The sequence below is a fragment of the Zonotrichia leucophrys genome, chromosome 27 (assembly GCF_028769735.1).
Source record: "Zonotrichia leucophrys gambelii isolate GWCS_2022_RI chromosome 27, RI_Zleu_2.0, whole genome shotgun sequence".
Lineage (NCBI taxonomy): Eukaryota > Metazoa > Chordata > Aves > Passeriformes > Passerellidae > Zonotrichia > Zonotrichia leucophrys.
In genome coordinates this window covers 4,940,382-4,957,435 of record NC_088196.1, presented here as the reverse complement: position 1 = coordinate 4,957,435, position 17,054 = coordinate 4,940,382, and the positions used below count along the sequence as shown (strand labels likewise).

The following is a 17,054-nucleotide window of genomic DNA, read 5'->3' as shown; positions in this document are numbered from 1 at the left end:
TCTCCTCATCCCAGTCTTGGGGAATGTGGGTGAGGAAGGCAGGCCTAGTGGGCAGTGAGTGTTCTGTTCTGTTCTCACAGCATTCATTTTGTGTCTGCTTGGAAGGGCTGAAAACCACCCAGGGACCATTTGGCTACCTGGAAAGTTTCTCTTGACTCCCCTCAGTTCAGACTTGATGGAAAATTGGTTTTCCCAAAGCCCCCAGTGCTGGTTTGATTCCATGGGGACGACTTAGGGGCTGAGAGTCCCTGTGCTGTTTCTGTCCTGCCTGCACTGCACCCCACAGCACTGATTTATTGTGCTGCTTAAAATCTTACTCAAAAGCCATTTTGTGAAGCAGTTTGCTGTGCAGCAAACACAACAAATGCAGTTGAGCAGTGTCTTTCCTCTTCATGGCTCCATTAGTGCACTTAGACATCCATGTCTTTTACAGAATAAATAGGTTTTGCCTTCTCAGCTCAGGGCAGAATTCAGGTTGTTGTTGCTTTCCACACAGAGATGAGCACAATTCTGTGCACTCTGCTCCCTGCAATTAGAATAAAACCTTTGCTTGCCTGGCCAGTGGTTTTTGGACTGTAGGCTCTTCTAAATATGAAATAGTGGCTCCGTTATAAAAAAGAAATCAGGATTGTTAGTGGAGGGGTTGAAGTTCTCTCTGCCCTGGTTTTAGTGCTGTTTCTCACCAGGTTTTTACCAAGCCCTTTCTGCCTTGTCCTGGCATCTTTCAGCTGTCACATACAAGGTCTTGGGTTGGTTATTTCACTTAACTGTGATATTCTCTTTAATTAGGAAGGACACTGATGAAAGACCAAGTCGGTCTTGACTTCATCTTTTCTTGTTTCCGTCTTGTTTGTTAATCTGCCAAAGCCACAGTTGTGATCTCAGGGCTCTGATTTAGGCTCTTTACCTGATCAGTGCTCAGACAAAGAGTCCTTGAAGCTGAACCAGCTCATAATGCAAGAGGCACATTCTTCCAGGGCTGGTGGCTCCAAAGCAATGTACCCAGGTGAATCCTCCATTGCTCAGGGCATCTTTCCTTCAACTGAAAGGGTTTCCAATAGAAAAGCTCCAGCTCAATTTGAAGACCTGGCTTCCTGCAGCAGTTGTGGGGTGGGATTGTAAAGATCTGTGTCACACACAGAGCAGTGACAGAACAGAATCCCCTCTTTCACACATACACACCATAAAAGAAAAGAGAATCAGACAAATCTTTGCCTTTGTGGCCTCAGGTTCTGGGGTTCAAATGTCACCCAGCCCAAGTGATGGCAGAGAGCAGCACTGGAGCTCTCAGGGGTCCCAAACTGCTGTGGCCCTGTGGCTGCAGCCACGTTCTTCTCCCCAGTCCTTGCCCTGCTCTGGCAGGGCATGGGAGTGCCCTTCCCAAGCTCCTGGGCAGTGGGAATGATCCAAGGGCAGGGCAGAGCTGGTTTGAGCCCTGAAGCCAGGGCTGGGTGTGCCTGAGCATCTCCCAAGGGGAGGGGAGGCCAGCAGGGCTCTGTGAGGTCAGGAGGGAGGGCAGAGCTCTGGCCCTTGGGGCAGGAAGAGATGGGCACTGATGGCACCAGTGGTGGTGTTGGGGAAAATGGGAATGTTCTCATTGGGCATGAGAATGGGCATGTCCTCAGAGACACCCCAGGAGAGGCACCAGACTGATGGCCCAGTGGTGGTTTTGGGGAAAACGGGAATGTTCCTGGCTTCTGGAGACCTCTACAGCTCAACCAGCTTAAGGAGTGCAGGGTGAACCCAGCAGGAGTCTGATCTCAGGTGCTGTTCCTGATTCCTGTGGGGATCAGAGCTCTCTAAAGGCAAAAGCCACTCCAGGAGTGAGCTGTCTGTTCAGTGGGGCGGGGTGGGACTCTCTTTTACCCTTGATTGCCAGTGGAAATGCTGAATCTCTCCCGTTCCGTGATGTTTGACATGCCTGTGCTAATTTCTTGCCCATGCTTCACACCCCACGTCTCCAGCTCCGGGCGAGCCGAGCTGTGCCAAGCTCCAGCCTGGCCCTCAGGAGCGTGTGGGAGAGGCAGAGAAAGGTGCCAGCCAGCCCCCAGAGCAGGGGCTGGGCCCTCAGCAGCCGCCCCTGCCCCGTGAAGCCAAGGCTCCAGCAGCAGCTCCCACCAGGATCGAGGTCACCATCCCCATCCCCCTGGACATGTACCAAGGCTCTGGAGGCAGCAGTGCAGAGCCAGAGCTGGGCCTGGCAGGAGCAGGAGGCACAGGTGACCTCAAGGATGGACCTTTGTGTGCCAGAGCCACCATCAAGGAAGGTTCTGGTGGACGGCAGAGGGATGAGGAGCGGGATGTTGATGAAACTCCTGGGCAGGGTTTGCCTTCCCTCGTGGATCAGCGCGTTTCTCCAGGACCTGAAAAGGGCTCGTGGCCAGCAGCTGCCCAGGAGACTCGTGAAGAATCTGATGGAGAAAACAAGTCCAAAGGTGTCCTCAGAGACACCCCAGGAGAGGCACTTGTGGGCGAAGCTGAGTCACATAAAGCAGGAGAGGACCAAGAGGAGAAGCGAGAGCTGCTGGGGGGAGAAGGAGGTGCAGACACCCCCCTGCCAGAGCCTTCTGGAAGTGCCCCCCAAAAAGAGGCTGAGCCCAGGGAGGGAGAAGACTCTGGGCCCGTGCTGGAAACGGCCAAACTCGCTGCTGAGGCAGAAGATGGTGTGAAGGATGAAGGTGCTGCCCTGGGAGAGGCTGTGCCAGCCTCGGGGGCCCGCCGGCCGCCCCGGAGGAAGCCGGCTGGGATTGCCACGGACAAGGGCAGCCGTGTCCCTCTGCTCAAAGGTGTGTGCTCCAGCACTGCAGTGCTGCCACCGGGGCTGCTGCTGCTGCTGCTTGGAGCTGGCCTGGAGCTGTGACTGACCCAGAGCGCTGCTGCTCCCTGCCTGCCCTCCCTCCTCACTCAATCCTGGCCTGGATTGACAGACCCCTGTGCTGCGGTTCCCCGTGCCTTGCATGGTGCTGCCGTGTCCCTAATCATGCTTTTTTCACCTGTTTTTTTGTTTTGATTCCCTTGGATCTGTTGGGTGGGCGCCTTAAGTCCCACCTGAGAAGAGGAGGACGCGGACGTGGCTCTGGCATGGTGGCGTGGGGCTCACCTGGCGTGTGCAGCTTGTTCCAGCAGGACACGTGCCATCTGGTTTGCATGTCTGCTCCAGTAACTCTTGGGACTGGCTTCCCTAAAGAGGAGGGAGGAGGAAAACAGGCAAGGATGGCAGGTCTAACCATGGAAAAGCTCCCACGCTGCTCCTGTTTCTTGTACTTTCCCCTTGAATATCGCTGCTGACTGCTGCTGGAGGCAGCAGGGCCTTTTCCCACTGCCAGGCATGTCCATTGCTCTTCCAAAGCATCCTGCTGCCACCCCAGCTGTGGATGGGTGTCCCTGGGTGTGCCAGCTCAGTGCTGGCTCTGGGGGCCCAGCAGGAGCTGCCTGTGAGGCATTGGAACACTGTGTGGGGCTGGGAGGGCAGCCTTGGGTAGAGCTTTGAGCTCACCACTCAGTGCTCGAGCATCCCTTAGACCTTTCCTTTGTGTCCTCCACCTCTCCTGGGTTCAGGAATGCCCCAGGGGCCCAGCTCAGTGGCCAAAGGCAGGTTACTGGGAGCTGTGGTGAGGAGCCAGGGCAGCAGGACACGACGTGCTGGTGTCTCACCTGTTGTACCTCAGCCCTGGCTCTCCAGGCCAGGTCCTGGGGGCAGCTCTGCCTTTTCCCCCAGCTCCACACATCCCACAGGCTGGCTTGGCTGCTCCCATTGGCCTGGGGATGCTGCTGGGCTTGGGGCTCAGGCAGGAATTGTGGATGGAGCTTTTTCCCCTGGAGCCAGAGCTCATCACTCATTTCTCCTTGCTCCCTGTGGGATCTGCAGCGTGCAGCTTCCCTCGTGTGCTGCAGGCACTGGCATGGCTTGCACTGGAGCCTGGCACCACAGCAGGGTGGGGAGGCACTGCCCAGAGCCAGCCAGCCTCTGATTCAGGAGGAAAAGTTCAATTATTTAATGGTATTCCCTTAAAGGCAGAGATGCTTGGTGGCTGCTTGGCTCCGGTTCAGCTGAATTTGGGAGGGGTCAGGGCTGGATTAACAGCATTCATGTCATCAGGAAAGGGCTGATCCCCCAGGATGAGTTTCCCAGCACTGGGGAGAACACCAGCAGCTTCTCCTCCCAATTAGTTGAAGATGGGGGTGAAAATGGCTTTGTTGTGAGTGCCTCGGAGTACAAACTTCATCCCCTCCCCATTCCTGATCTCCTGATTAGGCTGACCCAGGTGGAAGGGGCACGGTGCTGGGAGGCAGAGAGCAGCCTGCCAGGAGAGATGGGAATTAACAGCAGCCAGGGGTAAAAGTGCTCTGCAACACCAACTGAAGAACCCCTTAAATGAGATCACAGCGCTGCTGGACTGGGGCTTCCTCCAGTTTGGGTCTCTGTTTATGTAATCGTTAGAACAAGTGGGTGTTCCAGAGGGTTGGAGGGAACTTTCTGTGCTGAACTGGATGGATCCTGCAGGAGCTGGGTGGAAATCTGGGCGGAATTCTCCCTCACAAACCTCCCTGGCGTGTCTGGTCCCCAGTGCTGACTAACACAGCATCATCTGCTGGCTCAGGAGGAATGTGGTGTGCAGGGGTTTCTGCAGCAGGTGGTGGCACTGTCACATCTCTGAGAGCAGTATTGAGGGACAGAGAACACCCCCAGCAGGGTCTGGAGTTTCTGACCAGTCCCAGGAGGTGTAACTGTGTGTTTCCATCTGTCAGGTCGTGTTGACAAGGAAGGGACCGAAGCTGATGAAAAGAAACCCAAGGTAAGCTAAAAACCAAAACCAGGGGTGACACCTGTCCATGTTCTGGCTCCTCTCCTGCCCTCCTGCCTCTCAGGAAACCTTCCCATTATGTTCCATTTTTCCATTTGTTTCAAACAATAAATTTGTTTTTATTTTTGTTTCCCTCCCCTGGGTTTGGATGGTGCAATCCATGGGTTCTTTGAGGGTGAGGAAATGATCCAAATCTGAACCAAGCACGTGGCTCATGGGCCTGGGGGGGAGGTTGGAGAAAGCATTTTATCAGCCCAGGGCTGAAAAGCAGCAGCTGACCTTGGGGCAGGCTCAAAACTGCACTGGGGACAGGCATAACTGTGAAAAGAGCAAAACATGGAATTAAAACATTAAATTAAATAATCCAGATTCTAGAATATCCTGAGTTGGAAGGGATCCACAAGAATCATCAAATCCAGCTCCTGGCTTGCCCAGGATAACCCCAAAAAGATGCTGTGTTGTGTTGTGGGTGAGGAACAGAGTTTAGTAATGGGTAAATCCCAGAAGTTAAACAATATCTGTCACACTGGTAATTTGGAGGAGGTTTAGCTCAGCTGCCCATTATCCTGGTTAGTTCCTGGGTGGGATAATGGACAAGCTGAGGGGAAATGCAGCGGGTGAAGAGTTAAAGATGAGGAACAGAATCACTTTCTAACACTGAAATTGGTTATTTCTCTATGTACAGCCCTGGCAGTCCCTACCCCACGCCCAGCTCTGTATTGCACCTTCTAATCCCATTTAATGTCGCCGATCCCATTTTATTTCCCTGCCATGCTGATTTTCTTTTGTGGTTTTTTTTTTTTTTTCCCATTTTATTTCATTTCATTTCCACGTCCAAGAAATCCTCACCTTGCCCTGCCAACCCTTGTGGCTCCACTGCCCCCATCCAGCACGCAGCCCCTCTGAAAGCAGCACCCTGCAGCCCTGCCAGTGCCTCCAAAGCACCCAGTGCCTCCAAAGCACCCTGCAGCCCTGCCAGTGCCTCCCAACGAGCCTGTCCTGCCACCCCCCGGCCTGCCAGCACAGGAATGCAGGAAAGCAGAGCCAAGGTAAGGGGCTGGGCTGGGCCAGAGGCCAGGGCAGCACCTGGAGGCGTTCCTGGCATTCCTGGCTGCTGCAGGCCCTTCGCTGTCCCTGGAGAGGGGAATGTGCTCCCTGCAGCCGGGTTTGGTGCTGGGAGGGCACAGCACACAAAGGGCTCCGTGCTGCAGGTGTGCCCCCATTGCCCTGCCCCTTTGTGCCCTTCCTTTGGCAGCTCTGTGTGTGTTTCACAGGTGGGTTGGAGCTGTGCCAGAGCTGCAGGTGCTGCACATTCCATGGCCAATCCTGCAGGGTGAAAAGAACCTGAGGTTTTTCCCTTTGTGCCATTCAGACACATCCACACACCCATGGGGGAAGCACAGGGGGTGCAGGTCACACAGAACCTGGCATGGTTTGGGTCAGAAATGAGCTTAAATCTCATCCAGTGCCAACCCTGCCATGGCAGGGGCACCTCCCACTGTCCCAGGGTGCTCCAAGCCCTGTCCCATCTGGCCGTGGGCACTGCCAGGGATCCTGCTCTGGGCACCCTGTGCCAGTCACAGATGCTGTATTTTTACATACATGTGTTACATTACATACATAAATACATAAATACAGAGTTTATCTTCTGTACAAAATTTTGGCAGAACGGGGAAAACCAAAGGAAGAAATTCAGAGAGCAGAGGTGTGGCCAAGCCAGGTGTGAGGGTGCGGTGCATGGCATAGCTAAAGCCAAGGGCTCACCTGGGAAAGGTCACAGCCTTTCCTGTGCCCTGCCTGTGGGTGTGGGACACAAGGTGTGAACAGGCACATTCCAGGTGTGGGGAATCCCAAGGAAAAGTGGGAGGGGTGCCAGCCTGTCCCTGGCTCTCTGATTCCAGGGGTGCCAGCCCATCCCTAGCTCTCTGATGGGGGTGTGTCACCCTGTCCCTGATGTCCTGCTGTGTCCCCAGGGGTGCCAGCCCATCCCTAGCTCTCTGATTGAGGGGTGGCACCGTGTCCCTGGCTCTCTGAGGGGTACCAGCCCATCTCTGGCTCTCTGATTGAGGGGTGCCAGCCTGTCCCTGATGTCTTGCTGTGTCCCCAGGGGTGCCAGCCTGTCCCTGGCTATCTCACTGGCAGGTGTCACCCTGTCCCTGTCTCTCTCATTGACGGGTGTCACCCTGTCCCTGACTGATCCCAGGGGTGCCACCCTGTCCCTGTCTCTCTCATTGACGGGTGTCACCCTGTCCCTGTCTCTGATCCCAGGGGTGCCACCCTGTCCCTGTCTCTGATCCCAGGGGTGCCACCCTGTCCCTGGCTCTCTGATCCCAGGGGTGCCACCCTGTCCCTGACAGATCCCAGGGGTGTCACCCTGTCCCTGTCTCTGATCCCAGGGGTGTCACCCTGTCCCTGACTGATCCCAGGGGTGCCACCCTGTCGCTGACCCCGCTGTGTCCGCAGGGCCCGGAGGCGCGCGGTGGCTCCAAGACGGGCGCGGCGCGCGCGGGGCAGGCGCAGCGGAACTCCACCAACGCCACCCGCATCCCGGCCAAGACCCCCACGGCCCCCAAGACCCCTCCCAGCTCCGGTAGGTGACGGTGGCAGCGCGTGCCGGGCGCTGGGTGCTGCTGCTGGGCAGTGCCAGGGGTCCATGGCAAACCCAGCCCTCCCTCAGTGCCTGTGCTCCTGCAGTCTCCGGTGTGTAGCAGAGGCCATTGCTTTGTCCCGTGGGATTTCCTCAAATTTGGAAGATTTAGGCAGCTCCATTTTTTTTTTAATCCATCTGCTCGTTTTCTCTCTGATGATATTCGCAAAGAGCAGGGGCAAGAGGATCAATTCTTCGATTACAGGAATGGAGATTAGCCCATTATGCTCAGAGAAGAAAACCCCAGAAAGCATCAGGCATTGTGAATTTCCATTAAAATGGTGCATTTCACTGGATGTATACATATATTTCATACTTAACCAGAGCTGCATAAAACCTTAAATCAATTAATTTTCCAGCTTTATTATGTTTAAGCATCTTTCTCATTCACTAAACAGGCAGAAAGGAGCAGAAAAAGCCACCTCCTGCAGCAGCAAAGACTGAGAAAGGTGATGTTTAAGGGTCTTCTTTTTTTCTTTCATTTCCTTTTCAAACTGGGGACAGTGCTAAGCTGCTCAGCGATCAGCCTTAGTTAATTGCAGAAAATAATTTTGTGAAAGCGCTTCCAAATTTCTAATAGAAAAGTGGTTCTGAGTGTCTTTTGTCCGTGCCACGCTCGGGTGGGGAGTCTTACTGACGATCCAGGCAGTGGAGACCATCTTCCTTCTGGGATAATTAGGAAATTGCCTTTGAATCGCAGTTTTTGCCTTCAAAACGGAGTAGCAGAGAGCGCAGCCAGCAGCCTCCCCCTGCGCTGGGCTGTTGGGTGGGCTCTGGGACGAGGCAGAGCAGCCCCCCAGGGGCAGCAGGGGAGGGGTCCTGACCGGGGCCGTGCTCTGTGCAAACTGCAGGTGAGCAGCCCAAGTCCGGAGACAGAAGCGGTTACAGCAGCCCCGGCTCCCCCGGGACTCCGGGCAGCCGTTCCCGCACCCCCTCTCTGCCCACCCCACCAGCCAGGGAGCCCAAGAAGGTGGCAGTGGTCCGCACGCCCCCCAAGTCGCCGGCCTCGGCCAAGACCCGCGTCCCGCCCGCCGCCGCGCCCATGCCCGACCTGAAAAACGTCAAGTCCAAAATCGGCTCCACCGACAACCTGAAGCACCAGCCCGGAGGTGGCAAGGTAAAAACACGGGCTCTGCTCCTGCTCTGGGGGGGACAGCGTGTGCTGGAGGCTCCCTCTGGGCTGGCACGGCCTCCCTGGAGCTGCAGCACTGGGCATGGGCATGGGCAGGGCTCCAGCATGGCTCCGCTCCACCTGGAAGGGTTTTTGGGGTTGGAATTCCTTGTTCAGCTTGGCCTGCAATTCCTTGCTCAGCTCATGGAGAGCTCATGGTGAGGATCTCATGGGGGAATGGCATTCCCTGGTGGTGCCAATGCCCAGCAGGCTGTGAGCTGCAGCCCTGAGGGGTGGCAGGGTCAGGGCTGTGTTTGTGAGTGCCACCCTGTGCCCGCAGCAGGGCACAGGAGGGTCTGTCTGCTCCTTCTGAGGGTCTCGGGCTCAGACCCCTCATTTTGCCCACATTGGGGTTTTGGATCCAGCTCTGTTGGCAAGGTTTGGGGTTGTGTTGTGCTACACAGTGCAGGGTGGCACGGCCAGAACTGGTGGCACTTTATCCTTTCAATACTCCCAGAAAAGTTGTTTAATGAGCAAAGTGACCTCTGGGCTTGGGAATGAGGGTCTTGGGTTAAATTCTGCAAGCCTGGCAGGGGACACTGCCTGTCCTGGGGTGGCACTGCCTGTCCTAAGGGTGACACTGCCTGTCCTAAGGGTGGCACTGCCTGTCCTGAGGGTGGCACTGCCTGTCCTGGGGTGGCACTGCCTGTCCTAAGGGTGGCACTGCCTGTCCTGGGGTGACATTGCCTTTCCTAAGGGTGGCACTGCCTGTCCTGAGGGTGGCACTGCCTGTCCTGGGGTGGCACTGCCTGTCCTGGGGGTGGCACTGCTTGTCCTGAGAGTGGCACTGCCTGTCCTGGGGTGACACTGCCTGTTCTAAGGGTGGCATTGGCTGTCCTGGGGATGACACTGCCTGTCCTAAAGGTGGCACTGCCTGTCCTGGGGTGACACTGCCTGTTCTAAGGGTGACACTGCCTGTCCTGGGGGTGGCACTGCCTGTTCTAAGGGTGGCACTGCCTGTCTTTGGGGTGGCACTGCCTGTCCTGGGGTGGCACTGCCTGTCCTTGGGGTGGCACTGCCTGGCTGCAGACCTTGCAGAGCCACAACAAACGTTCCCTGAGTGCTGTGCATGGCACTTTGTGTGAGCAGCTACCTCGGTGGCTCTGGATGCTCCCCTTTGGCATGGGGGGGAGGCTTTGGGCTGGCTCCTCTGCATCCTGGGAAATGGCAGCCTGCTTCTCCATGGCCTTGCCAGGCATTTCCCGCCGTGGCTGGCGATTCACTGGCTCTGTGCCACCATCCAGGGGGGCTCTGGAGCCTGGGCAGGGCTCTTGGTCATGAGGCAGCAGCACATGAGCGCAGAGTCCTTTTTGGGGGGGCTCAGCCCTCCTGCCCACTTAGCACAAGACATGGGTTTTTCTTCCCACCCCCACAAACTCTGTTCTCCAGGGATTTTAGAAGGAGCCCTTGTTTACTGGAAAACAGTTAAATTATATGCTTGTTCTTTTTAAATCCAGCTTTTAAAAGTTGCTTTTTTTCCCCCCTCTCTGCTTGTTGCTGCTGCTGAAAGAGTAAGGACAGCTCAATTTGGGACAATCCCTTGCTCTTTGCAGGGGACAATGGCTGGATGCTCTGCTGGGGATTCTGTAGAGTGCTCCCAGCAGAAAGGCTGCAGCTGGAGCAGAAGGGGCTGATCCCAGGCATTGATCAGAAATGGGTTTGGAGCCTGCTCTCTGTGCAGACCCCAGGCTGGGCAGGCAGAGGAACAGCCAGGCCGGGTCTCTGCTGTGCTGCTGCATGTCTGAGCACTCGTGCTGTGGCTGCATCACCCCGCGTGGCTCTGGCACAGCTGGGCCCTGATTTGTGGATTAGTTGGTGTAAACTGGGACAATCCTGCTGGAGGCACACACCAACAGCCATGGTGCTCCGTGCTGGAGAGCCTGGGCACTGCAGGGAGCTCTCCTGGCAGAGCAGGCTGGGGCTGGGATGCTGGATGGAGCCCAGGAGCCTGCTCAGCCCTGGGGAAGGTGACACTGCTGGGGGCTCTCACAGGCTCAGACCTGTGGTTTGTCACCTGCATTTACAGCTCTGGGGGCTGTGAAGGCACTCCAGGCTGTGTGGGGCAGGAGCAGGGGTTGTCTCCACCCTGGGGCTGTCTGGAGGAGCTGCTCAGGTGCCTGAGGTGGCTCCAGGGCAGCTCCCGACACAGCCAGGGGGGAAACAAGCCCTGGGTGGAGGCAGCTTTGTGAGCACAGAGATCAGCATGCAGGGAAGGCTCTGGGGCTGCAGAATGTGCTAACAGTGGTGGCCATGTGGCCCCAGCCCTTCCCAGCCACCAGGGACTTGTTAGGAATGTGCCACAGCACTGGGGTGGGGCTGCATCCCTTGGATGGGGCTGCATCCCTGGCATGGAGCTGCATCCTTGTCCTGGGGCTGCATCCCTGGCATGGAGCTGCATCCCTGGCATGGAGCTGCATCCCTGTGCTGGGGCTGCATCCCTGGGATGGAGCTGCATCCTTGTCCTGGGGCTGCATCCCTGTCCTGGGGCTGCATCCTTGTCCTGGGGCTGCATCCTTGTCCTGGGGCTGCATCCCTTGAATGGGGCTGCATCCTTGTCCTGAGGCTGCATCCCTTGGATGGGGCTGCATCCCTGTGCTGGGGCTGCATCCCTGGGATGGGACCTGGGGCTGCATCCCTGGCAGCATTTCTGGCTTTCTCTTTGCAGCTGTGGAGGGAGTGTGAGTGCAGAGCAGAGCTGGGTGTCCTTTCCCACTGCTGGATGCTCAGCTCCTGCTCCCCAGGATTAATTCTGTTTGCCCAAGGCCGGGTGTGCCTGGCCCAGAAGGGGATTGTGCTGCTTGGCACGGAGCTGGAGCTGGGCAGGCGTTTTTCTCTCAGCTCCATCCCTGGTCATTCCACTGGCTGTGCAGGGGCTGTCTGTGAGCCCTGCTGGGGTCTCTGGGCCCTGCTGGTGCCCCAGCCCTGCCTCCCAGTGGGTTTGCTGTGCTGCCCATTGATTCCCTGCTCTGTTCAGTGGAAGGATCCAGGCTGAGCTGTTTGCTGGTGTTTAGCCTGGGACCCAGGGCTGCAGCACTCCCCAGCCTGTCCAGTCTGGAGCTATGACCTGCCCACCTCCACCTTCCCTTTCCAGCCCAGCAACAGACAAATCTGTGCAGCAAGGCAGTGATTTAGGTTTTCCTTTTTGCTGCTGGCATTGGAAGGCAGGTTCCTGGTTTTAGGGCTGTAACACATGGTCAAGCTGCAGATGGTCATGTTGTTTCTCACGCTCTTTTCTGGCTACTAAAGGTGCAGATAATTAATAAGAAGCTGGACTTTAGCAGCGTTCAATCCAAGTGTGGCTCAAAGGATAATATCAAACACATCCCGGGCGGAGGCAGTGTGAGTACCTTCACACTTTCAATGCTCTATCTTAGTGCTGATGATAACTGGCATGTTGTGTACACTGAACTGCCAATGCTATCTGCAGTGTCCCTGCCAGCAGATAGCTATTGGTGACGTGCAATGACTCTTTTCTGGCTACCAAAGGTGCAGATAATTAATAAGAAGCTGGACTTTAGCAGCGTTCAATCCAGGTGTGGCTCAAAGGATAATATCAAACACATCCCGGGCGGAGGCAGTGTGAGTACCTTCACACTTTGAATGCTCTGTAATAATCCTGATTTTAGTGGCATGTTGTTACACTAATCACCAATGCTATCTGCAGCCACGCTGCTGTCACATAGCCATTGGGGACGTGCTGTCATTTAACCCCTTAACCCAAAAATGAACCCTAACGAGTCCTGGACATGCCTGCCATGGACAGAACTAACTGCCCCGTGTCCAAACCACGTCTGTAACCAAAGATCCCAGTAACCCCAGGGCTCTGCACTGCCTGGAAGCCTCCTGGGCTGTGGGATGGGCCCCTGGCACTGGGTGATGCAGGAGATGGGTGGGTTTATGAGCAGACCCAGCCCTCATTGCTCAATGTGCTGCTAAATTGGACATGATCCTGCCCAACATGTGAACGTGCCCGTTCCCATCAGGCAAGTATGATCCATGCAAATATTGAGTTTCTCCTTGCTAATGAATGTGTCCAGCAGCGCCCACGGGGGCTGAGCCTGAGGTATTGTTGAGCTAATTGATTTGAGCACTGGCATTTCCAGCTGTTCCCACATAAATAACAGACTCAGCTTTCAGTTACTGTGCCAGAAACCTGGAGAAACTCCACAGAGGTCGGTGGGTTTACAGTTTGGGTCCAGGAAAGATGCTGGGCCGAGGAAGGCACATCCCTGAGGCCCCAGGCTGTGTCACTGGGGCTTGTGGGGCCTGCTCTGAGATGTTCCCCGTGGGTTTTCCTTGATCTCTGTGGACGCCCTCCCTGAGAAGCTGAGCCTTGCAGAGGGCTTGGCAGGTGAACACAGGGACACAGCTGGATTTGCAACCTCTGGCTGAAATTTGGGGTCACTCTGCAGTTCCCTGCCAGGCCAGAGGAGCTGCTGTGCAGAGCTCAGAGCCCTGTGAAGCAGCCCCATGGTTGTTCCTGTTCCTTGCTCTGGGCTGCCCAGGGTGAGCTGGGCCAGGAGCTGGTGCTGGCCATGAACCCCCAGTGCTGTGGCTGGTGATGAGCTGGTCCCTCCTCCACAGAGCTCACCCCGTGGGCCTTTGCAGCTGCTCTGGGTTGAGAATTACCTGGATTTTCATCTGGGGGGCCCTGCCAGAGCTGAAAACCCCATGGGCTCTGTTTGATGTGGCTGCAGCAGCTCTGGGAGCAGCAGGGGCAGTGTCAGGCTGTGCTGGGGCTCCTTGGGAGGGGGCAACAAGAGACCCCAGGGCTTTGGGACATGGCACAGCCCCTGCCCAGCCATCCCTGCTTCCCTGGCCTTGGTGCCTGGGCTTTGAAGCTGTGGGTGCTCTGCCCAGGGCATGCCCCAGGCAGGAGTTGGCATTGCTGGTGCTGAGGGTGGGATCCCCAGGTCTCTGGCACTGCTTTCCCAGGCAAACAGCTCTGTTCTCCTTCTCCTTTCTTGCTAAAACGGGGAGGATCCTTCTCTGCTCCCCAGCAGGATGGGAAGGGATGACAGAGTCCTGTCTGTCACAAAAGGGGCTGGGAATGAGGGCACAAAGTTCCATTAATTGCTGACTGCTTGTTCTGGAAACGAGAGGACTTTCAGTCCCAGGTCTCAGTGGTGCCTGAATTGCTGAGAGACCCTTCAGGGTCACAGCTGGGATTAGAAAGGCCCCAGCTGCCCTTTTTGGGTCTGTTTCCTGCTTTCCAACCAAATCCAGCTCCTCTCCTGCCCAAGTGCATCAAACTTGTGACCTTTCCCTGCGCTGTCCCCACGTCTGTGTCACGGTGTGCTCCCAGACCCCGAGGGGTTGCTTTCCTCCCTCTCTGTCTCCTGTCGAACGTGCCCTTTGGTCTGTGTGAGCAGCAGAGACAAGGCAGGGCAGCAGGGCTCTGTGCCTGGGGCTCGTGCTCCTGTTCCTGGCTCCAGGCTGGGCTCGGGGTTGTTTCTCAGGGCTGTGGCACTCACTGAGGGTGCTGGGGCCAGGTGAGGACTGCAGGATGCACCTTCCCCTGGCGCTTTGGTGCTGGGACGGGGAGCAGTGGATCCTTGGTGATGATCTGGGGGCTGCTGGGAGGAGCAGCTCCTCTCACACCTCCCTTTGGTGCTGGCCCATCCTGCTGGGGCTGCTGAGAGCACCACACTGCTGGGCAGCACCGAGAGCAGCAGATGCTCCCTGGAGAGGCCAGGCTGCCCCAGAGCCACCCTGAGGGGTGGATGGTGCCATTTCTCCTGCCCAGCCCCACTCACCCAGCAGCAGCTGCCCCTCAGGGCTGGGGGAGCCCCCCACCAGGCTCCAGGGTGACCTGGGGGGCTCTGGGGGTGTTTTGTCCCCCTTGTCTCGTGCTGCTGCCGTGGCTGCCGTGTGTGTGCCTGCCCTGAGGCTCCTCCCTGCTGTGTGGCTGCTGCCCAGCCCTGCAGCCCCGCGCTGTCCCTGTGTCTGTCCCGTGTCCCCCTGTCCGTGCCACGAGCGCTCTGGGGACGGGGGGGGATCCCTGCAATGCTGGAGCCCAACTCAGAGACATCGTGGGCAAAGCACAGCAAAAAAAACAGGGCTTGAATGTCACAAAATGCTGCTGTGGTTCAATACTTTATAATTGCCATTTTAATTTCTATGATGTCAACTCCAGATATTTAGATTTTGCTTTGCTTTTTTTTTTTTATTCTTTTAACCCTTATTTCCATTACAGCATTTTTCAGAAATGCATATTTTGGTCACTCTTTTGAAAGTTCTGTGCACATTGATCATTTCTGTTCTTTCAGTTTTTGTGGACATAAGCTTTATGTTTTACACCAGAAAAGGTATTTATTTTTTACGTTTTTCTCTCTGGTATATCTCCTCCTTTTGGATGATGTGTATGCAAATCTTAAATTAATTACCACTCCACTTTCTCTCTCACTTCGAGCACTTAAAAATTGCCTCTACTCCCCCCTCTGTGGAGAGGTGATCTCGTGCATGCTGACATGTTAAGAGGCTCCTGCACACGGGCATTAATGATCTCCCATTTCTGATGGCAGTTTCTTTGGTGTCATTAATCCTCCCGGGGCTGGAGCTGTCCTTTCCCTCCAATCCAGCTCAGGTGCTGCTGTGTGTTGTGCTCCCCCTCCCCAGCTGCCCGTGCTGGCCACCAGCTCATCCCCTTCTCCTCTCTCCCACGGGCAGGTGCAAATCGTTTACAAGCCAGTGGACCTGAGCCATGTGACATCCAAATGTGGTTCCCTGGGCAACATCCACCACAAACCAGGTACCCCTGGGGCTCAGGGGGTGTGACAGGGGCACAGGGCTGGGCAGGGGCTGAGGGAGGCGGTGAATGCAGCACCCCAGTGAGCCCTGCAGTGCTGGGTGCTGCCCCAGCTCCTGAGCCACCTCTCACCCCTCTCCTGCAGGTGGTGGCCAGGTGGAGGTGAAATCTGAGAAACTGGACTTCAAAGATAAGGTGCAGTCGAAAATCGGGTCCCTAGATAACATCAGCCACGTCCCTGGAGGAGGCAATAAAAAGGTAAAGGGGCCCTGGGGACAGGTGGGTGTGAGGGGACAGGGGACAGAGTGGTGGCACTGCCCAGGATGGCCCCTGAGTGAGCACCAGCCAGGGGCAGCCTCTGCTGTGGTTTCCTGCTCTCTCTGCTGCCTCTCAAGATTTTTGTGTCTCAAACCATCCCCACCAAGTGTCACAATCAGCCAGTGCCGTGCTGTGCTGCTGCTGCTGTGACACCGAGCTGGCAGCTGCAGAGGTGCTGGCTCCCCAGTGAGAGTGGAGCATTAAAGGCTCAGCTTTATTTAGAGCAGGTGACTTTGCAGCAAACTGGCCCTTCAGGAGGTGATTTCTCCCTCCTGACCCAGGGCTCTGTGAAGGGAGGGAGTGTTTGGGGGATTAAATTGAGAGACAAAAGGCACTCGGGTCAGGGAGGTGAGCTGGGGCTGGGCTGTTCCCAGCCAGGCTTTGATGGTGATTTCAGTGAGTCTTGGCCAAGTAAAGCAGCCCCACAGCTGGGCTTCAAGGCCACCGAGTCCCCAGCAGCCAGGGGGTGAGGACATCAGGTGAGCACAGAGCTGAGATCCAGCCTGGCCGCACGCAGGGTTCAGCTTCCCCGGGGAAAAGCGGGTTTTGTCTTGCTTGTTTTTGCAGCACTTTGGTCTCAATGGGAGGGGAAGGCTCTGTTTCAGCTCCTGTATTTTGGCACTTTGTTCTTGGCCACGTGTTCTCTGTGCAGCTCCAGCTCTCACCTCCAGCTGGCCTCTGACTGCGGGACCGCTTGACTTCCTTACCCTTCTCTCTGCCGTGCATCAGCTCCCCTGTGCTTCACTGAGCCTTTGGCATCGGTTTTGTGATCCAGTGATGGCTCTGTCACGTCCTGGCACATTCACTGGGCCATAGTTTGAAGATCTTGCCCTTTGCAGGGGAATTTTTTGCGTTTCTTGGCAAGGCTTTGACCCAGCAGTGGCATCACCACCTCGGCCTTCCAGCCTGGTGGCTGCTCCTCCCCTGCCTAAACCTGGAGGAGGTTCTGGGTGTGACTGAGTGCAGGTGCAGCTCTGCTGCCCCTTGCCCATGTCCCCAGGTCCCTCCTTGCTCTGTGACACACAGATCCACACTGGGACTCACAGTCCGCAGCTCTTTGGGCTGAGCTCTGGTTCCTGTGCTGGGTGTGCCCTGGGGAGCTGGGTGCTCTGTGCTCTGCCCAAGTCCCTGTGCTCTCCTGTGCTGTTCCTGGAGTTTTCCTCCCAGGCTCCAAATGCAGCCACTCTTCTTTCTATGCGTCAGTGAATGGCCCTGTTTTTCAGATCTTTTTCTCCCCAGTTTTCTATTTCTTTTCTATATTTTTTTTCGTCTTTTTCCTTCTGGCTGGCATTTCTTGGATCATGGTTTTTTTGTTGCTGATGCATTTTTTGCCCCCCACTGCCCTGGGTGGGTTTCTTCACCTGT

General features: G+C 56.2%; 1 protein-coding gene across 19 annotated transcripts in view; it reads left to right on the top strand.

The window, feature by feature from the left end:
• The window catches only part of MAPT (microtubule associated protein tau), a 42,884-nt gene that overhangs the window by 22,423 nt on the left and 3,407 nt on the right, over positions 1–17,054 (top strand). For 5 of the 19 annotated variants that reach the window (XM_064733476.1, XM_064733472.1, XM_064733468.1 and 2 more), the window contains 10 exons: positions 1,965–2,786; positions 4,750–4,796; positions 5,645–5,854; positions 7,269–7,395; positions 7,851–7,901; positions 8,304–8,569; positions 11,870–11,962; positions 12,110–12,202; positions 15,293–15,374; positions 15,517–15,629. In XM_064733476.1, coding sequence (XP_064589546.1) covers positions 1,965–2,786; positions 4,750–4,796; positions 5,645–5,854; positions 7,269–7,395; positions 7,851–7,901; positions 8,304–8,569; positions 11,870–11,962; positions 12,110–12,202; positions 15,293–15,374; positions 15,517–15,629 — 1,904 coding nt within the window. The remainder of the gene's footprint in view (positions 1–1,964; positions 2,787–4,749; positions 4,797–5,644; positions 5,855–7,268; positions 7,396–7,850; positions 7,902–8,303; positions 8,570–11,869; positions 11,963–12,109; positions 12,203–15,292; positions 15,375–15,516; positions 15,630–17,054) is intronic. The other 14 variants (XM_064733474.1, XM_064733481.1, XM_064733478.1 and 11 more) reach the window with 14 other exon arrangements.